This window comes from Panulirus ornatus, chromosome 43 (genome assembly GCF_036320965.1).
Source record: "Panulirus ornatus isolate Po-2019 chromosome 43, ASM3632096v1, whole genome shotgun sequence".
Classification (NCBI taxonomy): Eukaryota; Metazoa; Arthropoda; class Malacostraca; order Decapoda; family Palinuridae; genus Panulirus; species Panulirus ornatus.
Genome location: NC_092266.1, coordinates 27,656,131 through 27,669,075, shown reverse-complemented (window position 1 = coordinate 27,669,075; position 12,945 = coordinate 27,656,131). Strand labels below are relative to the sequence as shown.

General features: G+C 37.1%; 1 protein-coding gene and 1 long non-coding RNA gene across 18 annotated transcripts in view; one reads left to right on the top strand and one right to left on the bottom strand.

Moving 5' to 3' along the window:
* LOC139762434 (uncharacterized) overlaps nt 1-12,945 on the top strand; it is a 117,638-nt gene that overhangs the window by 59,537 nt on the left and 45,156 nt on the right. The gene's annotated exons all lie outside the window — the stretch shown is intronic.
* Csp (Cysteine string protein) overlaps nt 1-12,945 on the bottom strand; it is a 66,920-nt gene that overhangs the window by 10,235 nt on the left and 43,740 nt on the right. Inside the window, exon 10 of one of the 16 annotated variants that reach the window (XM_071687310.1) lies at nt 11,414-11,462. The exons of the other annotated variants lie outside the window; for them this stretch is intronic. Within the exon in view, the coding sequence (XP_071543411.1) occupies nt 11,446-11,462 (17 nt within the window). The 3' untranslated portion in view covers nt 11,414-11,445. The remainder of the gene's footprint in view (nt 1-11,413; nt 11,463-12,945) is intronic. 16 annotated transcript variants of the gene reach the window in all.

Below are 12,945 nucleotides of genomic sequence, written 5' to 3'. Positions count from 1 at the left end.
ATTGATGAATTTTTTGTTCTTCCATTCATGTACTACTAATGAACCAAAATACACCCTTATTAAGAGGTTTATTAACTGAAATACCTTGACAACATACTGTAACATACTATAACTAAAAATAACTTGACTGGAAACTCAACACAATCATACATTCATGATGAGGCCAATATATCCAGGTATCATCTTAATTTTCTCATGCATATTACTGTAATACATACAATGTTAGAATAAGATTTACATACCAATTTCCAATCAAAATAACAACATACCAATCATAAACAAATTACTCTGGACTATCATAATAACCTTTGTGTTAAGTTTTTACTATATCATTCAATCATCATTTTCATTGCCATTGTTTATAAGGTCTTCTCTAACATCTGCTCATCATTTGACAAGCATGAACATTTAAATGATGGAATCTAAAACACCTGGTGCAACAACGAGCCGCTGTTGTCCGCACACCTCTCCAGTTTCCATACATTGCCTTGTGGGCAGGGATATTGATGGTTAATTTGATGAATCATCTTCCAGGTTGCTACTTGAGAATTTGCTCGAAGTTAGTGCTGTATAAGGCAATCTCTTCAAGGTGCCAACCGATGAGACTTATCCCCCTTTCTTGACCTGAACAGGTTGTATTTGCACTTCTTTAATATCAACTTTTCTTGGACTTCTAGGGTACATTATATTAATCAAACAAAGGTCTCCAATTTCTGGTGTACTTCCATTGGCATATCCCACTGTTTCCTAGTCTTAAAATATTTTGGCATGCCCCTTTTCTATCTCTAGCACACAAACCTTGCCTTTACCAGAAATATCACTTGCATTGTCACATGCAATACCATCATAGCCTTGTATAAGACACTGTCAACAGTTGTAGCTATTTTGCCAATATCAATTAATTTTGAGCAAGTCATTGTACCATATTTCTGGAAAAGTGGTACACTCATAGTTTCACTTAATGCAATGCACAGTATGAAGCCATCTATGTATTCAAAACATATCACGTTGTCAACAGAATGATGAGCAACCCACCCTTCACTCCGTGATACAAACAATGGAATTAAAACCTCAAAAACCTCTCCTGCAACAGGCCCTGAAAACATATCAAAAAACTTATGCTCAGTTGTAGTCCAAGCACTTGTTGGCATCTTCAACCACTCCTGGTTATACAATAAAATCTGGAAACTTGCTAACATAACACCAATTCTAAACCCCTCCAAACTACCTAACTTCTGCACAACATGGCTGCAGACCCAACCACTCCATCACCAATCTACACGCTGAACTCACACAATGAACTACAATCCTCGTCCTACATGATAACAGAGGCAACTGACATAAACAAAGCACATTACAGTGTCCCACAACACACCCTCAAACAAAAGATAAATGATACCATCCACCACAACAATAACAAAATGTGGCTGGCCAATTTCAAAGACAGCCACCATGCTAGGCACTAACACTGGCTTCAACTTTAATTTAAATTAAAGTTCCCCAATGAGCAGTTCTTTCTCCTACCATCTTCATTCTCTACCTATATGGCCTGCCAGTACATATGGCAAACCATAAAATGTAGGTCCTCTCACATGAGGATGACCTCATAATCAAATTACAACAGCCTGACACCTTCACAGCAACAGCAACAAACATGCAGCATTACATTATACAACTGGAAAATGGCTCAACCCGAACAGAATGTTTGCATCTCTACAAAGTCTTCAATCACCTTTTTAATTCCAAACATAAAGGAATCCAGCTCACACCCACCAGTCATGATAAAGAGATAATCACTCCCACTGAACAAAACACTAACCATTCTAGTGTCCACAAAAACACTTTCCACCCCCCAAATACTTGCAAAGGTAATACATAGCTAATATTTACTGTGGGTACAAGCATATGATGCACTCAGGGTGAAATCATCATACATCTGGTTGCCGAGACTAGTGTTTATAACAATGTTAAAACCAACAACCCACTTCAGTGTGCTTCAAGCTATTTTAAGGGATGGATATTCTTTCTATACTCTTCCTGGTTGCCACTTCATCTTAGGAAGTTTGCTTTTGTGCACTGTGTTTCCTCCCGAATTCTCACTTGAAAGCAAGAAAATGTTGGTACACTTGAGATTTCTAGGCACACTGGGTGCTTAGAATACAGTCAGATGGCTGCTTCTTGCAACATCTCATCAGGGCCTTGCCTCATTCAGATCAAGACCCTATAGACCCAAAACATGGACCTAGAATAGTTCAGTAACCTTGCCAATTCCATGCTCAGACATCTGCTGATAGTAATCAAGGCCGAAGTACAGCTGGTGAAAGTACAAAAATGTAAAGGTTACATTGCCTGTGAAAGTGTATAAGGAGGCAAACAAGGTTTTTTATGCATCCTATAGGCATCAAATAAGACACACACATGACAGACTTACTCTCCACATCAAAAAATCAACACGAAAGCAATACACAAACAAAATAACCTCAGAACACTAATTGGCACCAGATTTGAACAAAAAAAATAGAATTCCTTAACACTCTGTACAAACAATTCAACTACACTCTGAACCATACCTTAACTGCCAGGTCTTGAACTTTCTCAAAAGTAATATAATGCAGAGACAAACCACACAAAGAGCAGTTAAAATCACTAGCTGTCAAACAACCACAAATAATTAGCAGAGATCCTCCCAATACAATCCCACCTTAAAATGCTCAGCACTTAATTCTTTGCAACAGCACTACTCATCTCACACCCAAACCACTATACAACTAACAACAAACCCTTGAGTAGAAGTAAAAATCCTACACTTCAGCAAATGTAATGCAAGCAAAACACATACACACTGAAACAATCTAACAAGATCTAAATAACTACCTCCCAACTCATTCATAAAAACCTCCCCATCACACATACATCCACCTAAAACATTCCCTTGACAAATACGAGCCATATTTTTCGGTCTATGCTCTGGAAATCCTACATCCTTGCATATAACAAACATTGACTCCAATAAATCCCATGACTCTTCATGCCTACAATGCAATGTCCACAATGAAGACGCACACATTACCAAACTTCATGATATTTCGTCCCACCCAGTAGATGTGGCCAGCTCCCTGAGTGCAGCAAGAGTTTCATAAAGATACAAGACTACTGGGGCAGGAAGGAAGATTACATGTCTTACAATTTTTCTTTTCATCAATCATGACAATGAGGAATTATTAGTTGTGAGAAAGTGGTTCCCCAAAGAAACAAGCATTTATAGCAGGCACATTTTTGGTCTAGGGGATGAATCTACATAAAAGGCCATAAAACCTAAAAGCTACTTGACCCAGAATGCTAGCAAGCAAAAATTAAATGCACATATATAAAGCCTTCCAAAATAATATTTTGACAATTTGCCCCTTCCTCTGTGGTATCAATGACCCTATTGTAGGGGTCCATCTCGGACACTATTACAACAGTGGCATAAATGGGATGAAAGACATAGTCAACAGTAATCAGATTATAGGGATTTGCAAATACCACAATCAAAAAATCAATAGCACTACAATAGGAAAACTACATTTGTGCTTATCCGAAATAATTGTACAACAAAGCTAGAATAAAAAATAAATGCAAACAAAAATATACTAATTCCTTGCAAGATACTTTAGTGCTTATGTGCTACACCAATATATAATTTGTAAAATACTATCAGTGCAATTTGTGCAATCATACAGTAATTTATCACTTACTGGCTGCAACACAAACCATTTAATACTAAGCAATTAAGACGTACACATTTTCCAAGTGAATCTTCCTGATCAGAAGATTCCAGTGAAGCAACTCCATAATGAAAGGTGCTGACATTAACTCTTAAATTGTGGTTGTGATAAGAAATGATGCTCACCATGTGCAGAATTTTTTTTCTATATTCTAATTTCTTCCCTTACAGAATATTTTCACATCCTATGTTACTGATGAAAATATCCAAAAAGTATACTTTCCTCTACACAGCTGAGGGGAGTGTTGATAGGGAGGGCCCTGGCTGGGGATATGGATGCTCCTTATTTATGAACATAAACAATGATTATGGGTATTTTCCACATGTGATTTTCTTCTACAGATATTTAAATGTTAAACACTTTATGGATCTTTCCCATCCATAATTTTACAAAACCCATATCTAACATCTGAATATCTTTTTTATGTATATCAAGAATTTTTATACATTACATGCATTATTTTAACATTCCCTTTCACTAACATAATTTACATAAATAAATGAAATGCTGACTTTATTCTCATAAAATACATAATACAAGACATACCATATCTCTCATCATAAAACTGGCTACAATAGTCCGCTTGTAAATCTAGCTTCCTTCCCTAATCATGCAAAGACACCCTCTATTAGGATTAATAGGTGGCTGTGATGCAAGATATGTTTTTTCAGCTATGTTGTTCATTTCCTAGTAACATCTAAGGATAAGTGATGGAACTATATATATATATATATATATATATATATATATATATATATATATATATATATATATATATATATATCTTTTCTTTCTTTCTTTTAAACTATTCGCCATTTCCCGCGTTAGCGAGGTAGCGTTAGGAACAGAGGACTGGGCCTTTTTTTTGGAATATCCTCACCTGCCCCCCCCCTGTTCCTTCTTTTGGAAAATTAAAAAAAAACAAGAGGGGAGGATTTCCAGCCCCCCGCTCCCTCCCCTTTTAGTCGCCTTCTACGACACGCAGGGAATACATGGGAAGTATTCTTAATCCCCTATCCCCAGGGATAATATATATATATATATATTGGGCCATTTCTTTCGTCTGTTTCCTTGCGCTACCTCGCAAACGCAGGAGACAGCGACAAAGTATAATAATAAAAAATAAATATATATATATATATATATATATATTTCTTTTAAACTATTCGCCATTTCCCGCGTTAGCGAGGTAGCGCTAAGAACAGAGGACTGGGCCTTTTTTGGAATATCCTCACCTGGCCCCCTCTGTTCCTTCTTTTGGAAAAATTAAAAAAAAAACAAGACGGGAGGATTTCCAGCCCCCCGCTCCCTCCCCTTTTAGTCGCCTTCTACGACACGCAGTGAATACGTGGGAAGTATTCTTAATCCCCTATCCCCAGGGATAATATATATATATATATATATATATATATATATATATATATATATATATATATATCCCTGGGGATAGGGGAGAAAGAATACTTCCCACGTATTCCCTGCGTGTCGTAGAAGGCGACTAAAAGGGGAGGGAGCGGGGGGCTGGAAATCCTCCCCTCTCGTTTTTTTTTAATTTTCCAGAAGAAGGAACAGAGAACGAGGCCAGGTGAGGATATTCCATCAGAGGCCCAGTCCTCTGTTCTTAACGCTACCTTGCTAACGCGGGAAATGGCGTATAGTTTGAAAGAAAAAAAAAAGATATATATATATATATATATATATATATATATATATATATATATATATATATATATATATATTACTTCCCACGTATTCCCTGCGTGTCGTAGAAGGCGACTAAAAGGGGAGGGAGCGGGGGGCTGGAAATCCTCCCCCTCTCGTTTTTTTTTTAATTTTCCAAAAGAAGGAACAGAGAAGGGGGCTAGGTGAGGATATTCCCCCAAAGGCCCAGCCCTCTGTCCTTCAAACATGTGTATGTGGGCGGGTTGGGCCATTCTTTCGTCTGTTTCCTTGCGCTACCTCTCGCTAACGCGGGAGACAGCGACAAAGCAAAATAAATAAATAAATAAATAAATAAATAAATAAAAAATATATATATATCTATATATATATATATATATATATATATATATATATATATATATATATATATATATATAGCGACAAAGCAAAAAAAAAAATATATATATATATATATATATATATATATATATATATATATATATATATATATATATATATATTTTTTTTTTTTTTTTTTTAGCGAGGTAGCGTTAAGAACAGAAGACTGGGCCTTGGAGGGCATGTCCTCACCTGGCCCCCTTCTCTGTTCCTTGTTTTGGAAAATTAAAAAAAAAAAAAAAAAAAAAAAATATATATATATATATATATATATATATATATATATATATTTTTCTTTTTGCTTTGTCGCTGTCTCCCGCGTTTGCGAGGTAGCACAAGGAAACAGACGAAAGAAATGGCCCAACCCACCCCCATACACATGTATATACATACGTCCACACACGCAAATATACATACCTACACAGCTTTCCATGGTTTACCCCAGACGCTTCACATGCCCTGATTCAATCCACTGACAGCACGTCAACCCCGGTATACCACATCGATCCAATTCACTCTATTCCTTGCCCTCCTTTCACCCTCCTGCATGTTCAGGCCCCGATCACACAAAATCTTTTTCACTCCATCTTTCCACCTCCAATTTGGTCTCCCACTTCTCCTCGTTCCCTCCACCTCCGACACATATATCCTCTTGGTCAATCTTTCCTCACTCATTCTCTCCATGTGCCCAAACCATTTCAAAACACCCTCTTCTGCTCTCTCACTCATTCTCTCCATGTGCCCAAACCATTTCAAAACACCCTCTTCAGCTCTCTCAACCACGCTCTTTTTATTTCCACACATCTCTCTTACCCTTACGTTACTTACTCGATCAAACCACCTCACACCACACATTGTCCTCAAACATCTCATTTCCAGCACATCCACCCTCCTGCGCACAACTCTATCCATAGCCCACGCCTCGCAACCATACAACATTGTTGGAACCACTATTCCTTCAAACATACCCATTTTTGCTTTCCGAGATAATGTTCTCGACTTCCACACATTCTTCAAGGCTCCCAGGATTTTCGCCCCCTCCCCCACCCTATGATTCACTTCCGCTTCCATGGTTCCATCCTCTGCCAGATCCACTCCCAGATATCTAAAACACTTTACTTCCTACAGTTTTTCTCCATTCAAACTAACCTCCCAATTGACTTGACCCTCAACCCTACTGTACCTAATAACCTTGCTCTTATTCACATTTACTCTTAACTTTCTTCTTTCACACACTTTACCAAACTCAGTCACCAGCTTCTGCAGTTTCTCACATGAATCAGCCACCAGCGCTGTATCATCAGCGAACAACAACTGACTCACTTCCCAAGCTCTCTCATCCACAACAGACTTCATACTTGCCCCTCTTTCCAAAACTCTTGCATTCACCTCCCTAACAACCCCATCCATAAACAAATTAAACAACCATGGAGACATTACACACCCCTGCTGCAAACCTACATTCACTGAGAACCAATCACTTTCCTCTCTTCCTACACGTACACATGCCTTACATCCTCGATAAAAACTTTTCACTGCTTCTAACAACTTGCCTCCCACACCATATATTCTTAATACCTTCCACAGAGCATCTCTATCAACTCTATCATATGCCTTCTCCAGATCCATAAATGCTACATACAAATCCATTTGCTTTTCTAAGTATTTCTCACATACATTCTTCAAAGCAAACACCTGACCCACACATCCTCTACCACTTCTGAAACCACACTGCTCTTCCCCAATCTGATGCTCTGTACATGCCTTCACCCTCTCAATCAATACCCTCCCATATAATTTACCAGGAATACTCAACAAACTTATACCTCTGTAATTTGAGCACTCACTCTTATCCCCTTTGCCTTTGTACAATGGCACTATGCACGCATTCCGCCAATCCTCAGGCACCTCACCAAGAGTCATACATACATACATATATATATATATATGTCTGTATATGTATTTATGTGTATATGTGGATATGTATATGTATGTATATGTGCATATATGGGCATTTATGTATATGAATATGAGTGGATGGGTTGTATACACATACATACATACATACATATTCATACTTGTTCTCTGTCATCCCTTCTCTTCACCTCTCCTCCCCATAGGAAAAAGCACAAATGCATGAAAGAAATGAACAAAATGATAACCTATACATTCTCTTTTTCTCCCTCACACCTGACCACCGAAATCTACAAAGTTGTACTTTTTTTTTTTATCTTACTTTGATTTTTACCCAGTTCCCCTCAGAAATCTTTTACCTACCTCATACACTTATAAGAAAAAATCAATTCAAAGTTATCACAGCATAAAAGTCCTCTCATATGTAGATGATCTCACAATCAATGCACCCTAACACTACCCAAACAACAACAGACATGCAACAGTACATCACATAACTAGAACACTGACTTGCCCAAAACCGAATTTCTACACCGCTACATAAGTCCAAGTCCCTCTCTTAATGTTAACCCTGACAGGCATGAATCCAACTTGTACCCATCTGTCAACCTAATTGGCAAATCACTCCTACTCAACAAAACCCCATGTCACAGACATGGTCACAAAGGCATACAACAAATCAAACATACTTACTGGTACAATATTCAGACACAGAAAAGAATCCCTCAGTATTCTATGTGAGTATTTCATCCGTCTTCACCCTAAACTACACTCTACCTGCCTGGTCACCTACACTGCTAAAATGAAATATAACAGCAGCACAGCATAAAAAAAAAAAATGACTCACGACAATCAAAAGACTCAAAACAACTATAAACATACAACTGTACAATGCACTGCTACTAAAGCCCCTAATCTAATGCCAAGCCTCAAGAGGCTTTTCTGTGATTTCCAGTGGCCACTTCATAAGTCCACTGACTACAAAACTGTCCCATTTACACCACACTGCTCTAATTAGCTCTATCCCATGCATGTCCCACACCCTCCAGCATGTCCAGACCTATGCAACCTAGAGCATCTTTCACTCCATCCTTCCACCTCATCCTCAGTCTTACCCTCTTCCTTGTTACCTCCACTTTTAAAACATATACTCACTCACTCTGTCTCTCCCTCTTCCTTGCTATCTCCACTTCTGACACAAGCACCCTTTAAGTCGATCTCTCCTCACTCCTCCTCTTCATATGATGTAACCATTTCAGCACACTCTCTTAGGCATTCTTAACCGTAATCCTCTCACTGCACATATCTCCTACACTGTCATTTCTTACTCAATTAACCCTTCTTGCATTCAATACTATCCTTACGCACTCCATGTCTAACTAATACATCCTCTTCTGTACATTTTCAATTAAGGCCATTGTCTTTCATCCAAACAGACATTGACCTCCCTTTCCACACATCCCTTAATGCCCCTAAATACTACTGCCTTCACTTACCCTATGGCCCACTTCAGCCCCACAGTTCCATCTACTGCCATGTCAGTTCCCAAGCACCTACAACACCTCACTTCCTCCAAGATCAATACATTCAAACTTAATCCAACCAGTGTCTCTCCCCTGATAAATCTCATTACTTTACTTTTATTCACACACCAGTTCTGCAGCTTCTCACACAAATCTGCCTTAACAGCCATGTCACCTGCAAACACCATCCAGATCCCACTATACTTAAAACTGCTTGCAGACCTACCCGATTCCCCAAAACCCTTATATTTACCTCCATCAACACATCTATAAACAGATTACAGTCATCATGATGCCACACACCCCTGATGCAGACCCACCTCCACTGAACCAATCACCTCTTCCTACTCATACACACACCTTAGTCTCTTGACAAAGACTTGCTGCTTTTCAGAGCTTTCTCCCCACACCATATATCTATCACACCTTCCACTAAACATTCCTACTGGCCCTATGATATGCTTTCTCAAGATCCATAAATAAAATACACAAATCATTCAGTTTCTCCAAACAGATTCTTCAAAACAAACATGTGATCCACACATACCCAATAACTCCTGAATCTACAACATTCTTCCCACATTTCTGTTAATGCCACCCCCTTCTCAATCATCAATCACTTACTAGGTAGACTCAACAAACTTGTACTACTTCAATTTGAATATTAACTTTTGTCCCCACTGCCTTTATAAAATGGAACTTTTATGGCCTCCTTAATAAGCTTACTCACTTTCACCACATACATCTTCAACACATAATTTCCCTTTTTCCTGAAGTCTCTACAGACTTCATCCCAGCTTCCACTAAAAAGTAATATGACATTCCCTCAGCACACTCACATCCAAGTTCCTCTCCCTGGCATGCCTATCAATTACACATACTCCAATAATGTCCACTCATCATTAACCCCACTCATGTATACTTAGGTGTCCCTCTTTTAAACAATGTATTCCCAATTAGCAGTCCCTTTTCAGCACACAATTCCACAAACTGTTCATCAATTTCATTCACTCTTGAGTACCTGATTCCCCAAAAGCATTGCCCCATCATAACATCACCCACTCTCACATTCAAATCACCCTTCACAGACTCAATCCCTCACATCAAAATTGCTGATGTAGCAATGCATTTAATGCACTCTCCCTGCAAAAGCATCATGCATCCTCTATATCATACTCATCTCTGTCTTCATTCTCTGGCTTTTTCTCCTCTTTTTTCTGGTACTCCAGCCTTGTTTCCAGCTCAATCAATCTCCCAAATAATAACCACATCTTGTTAATTATCATATTTCAGATTCATGTAACCACCTTCATCTAATCATCACCTTTATTACCAACAGATAATGATCCAAACTGAACATCTCCCTTACTATCTTCACATAATTCATTTTATACAGGAATAAGACCTTCTGTATCTACCCCATTCCTAGAAAACATTTCAAACTTCACTCTCTTACTTGCTTTCCTTCTGTATCATACTGAGACAGAACAAATTTCTTATATTCTTTTCTTATCAAAATCTTCTGGGGTAACTATTTCAGCAAAGAAGTATATGAATACCATAAAGGTTCTTCTTCAATCGCACTATCACTACTAACAAATACATGATGGCCAATTAAAATTATTCTTTAATCATACAAATATTAGTTACAAAGCTCAGTAGTCCTATACTCTGAAGTATATTCAACTAACTTCTGAACATTCTGTGCCAAATGAGCGATTCTCTCAATACCCTGTTTTAGTACAACATCAAAGATATGTTCATGTAATAATTCTTGTTCTGTTACATTTCAGTGTATCTCAGAACATTCCAACACCAGCTATACTTGGTTAATCGATTTTCTTTCAATAACTTTTAACAATTCTACCACAAAAGTGGTCATGTCACAGCAAATCCACACCTAATCTAATCCATTAAGTTAAATCCACTTTCTTACTATGAATATCAAACCTAAGGTCAACATAATTCAAAATGTATTAAATCATACTTCACATGAGAATTGTGCTAATCATTAACATTCATTTAGAACTTTTTAACAAGCATATATCAATAGTAGCTCTACTATATACACACTTGTTTTTTCCTTAAAGTAACATTTAAGTAAAAAGCAGGACAGCAAGGCATATTATATTCTGTTACTGTACTCACTGTCTAAATCTCCTAATTGTTTAGAAAATCAATTACTTCTCCTCAGCAACTGAAAGAAATGTAATGAACAGCATATCACCCAATTCAATATATACAGAACAATTAAGAAATAAGCAGTATCAAATAATTTCTAAAAACAAGAAAAATTTAAGTCATAAGGCAACAATTATATATCCTACAACTTGTTTCTTGTTCTGGAAATATGAAATTAGTCAAGAAAGACATGCAAATCAATTGAAAATATTACAAAACAAATTTAGAAACAAAAAATTCCATACATCTTCATCTTGAAAATACATTACCAAACATCTAATAAGCTGAACTAGCAAAGAATTCCACAAAACACTTTATGTTGTCTGCAATCCAGCTTAGTTGCTGGAAGTGAAATAAGAATGAGTAGAAATATTATCAGAAAATATCATAATATCTGTATTAAGTTCCAAAGCTCGGATAAAATTTTCTTTTATGTTATGAGTCAGGTTACCCTTTAACTCCCCCAGATACAAAATCAGATGAGGGAAGAGGGAATTAACTCCTCTATACAAAAATATACACCAAGTTTCGCAACTCTACTTTAAGGCCACCTTCTGGACCTTTGAGGTTGCAGAGTTGGCAGTGCATGATAATTTCTCTCCACTGTTAGTTAGCCTCTAGCCATATCAAAGAGAGCACATTTCTATGAGTTTACTTGAAGAGACACTGAGCAGCTTTAGCTCAATTTACAGAACTTGGCATTGGACATAATCCTGAATTACTTAATAATATCAGCGTTCCGATTGTGTACAGTAATTCTATGGATACTATCTCTTCCAGAACTGAAAGCTTATCAAGATGGGGACCTAGACAACACTGCATCTGATAAGCATATTGCTAATTTCATAAACTTCCATCGTTTTGCTGCTATCAAGAAAAATCTATGAATTACAATGATTATAACCAATAAGAAAATGAAATAAAACAATAAGTAATCAAGTTTTGATAGTTAAAATGAACAAAAAAACATGTATAGTAGCAATTCATATGACACAAGGGCCATATTCCCACAACTTCAAGTGTGCTGTGCTGACATACACTGCTAGTGATTTTCTTTTCATCGTTTTGCTGCTATAAAAAAAATCTAAGAATTACAATGATTATAACCAATAAGATTTCATATAAAATAAAACAATGATAAGTAATCAAGTTTTGATAGTTAAAATGAACAAAAAAACATGTATAGTAGCAATTCATATGACACAAGGGCCATATTCCCACAACTTCAAGTGTGCTGTGCTGACATACACTGCTAAACTGATTTTCTTTTTCCACTGACATATGAATATCTTTGTAAGAAATAAATTTTCAATACAACATGAAAAATTTGAATTCTCTGGGTTGGAAAGGTAACCAAACTGAGTTGCACTAGTTTTTGATCCAAATTAAACCTATCTATAAGGAGCATACCTCAGGCAAAATCTATGCTAGAGTTATGAGTTTCATGCCATTAAATCCATTAGATGCTTGTAAACAAATCTAAGTTTCAATAGTATCTC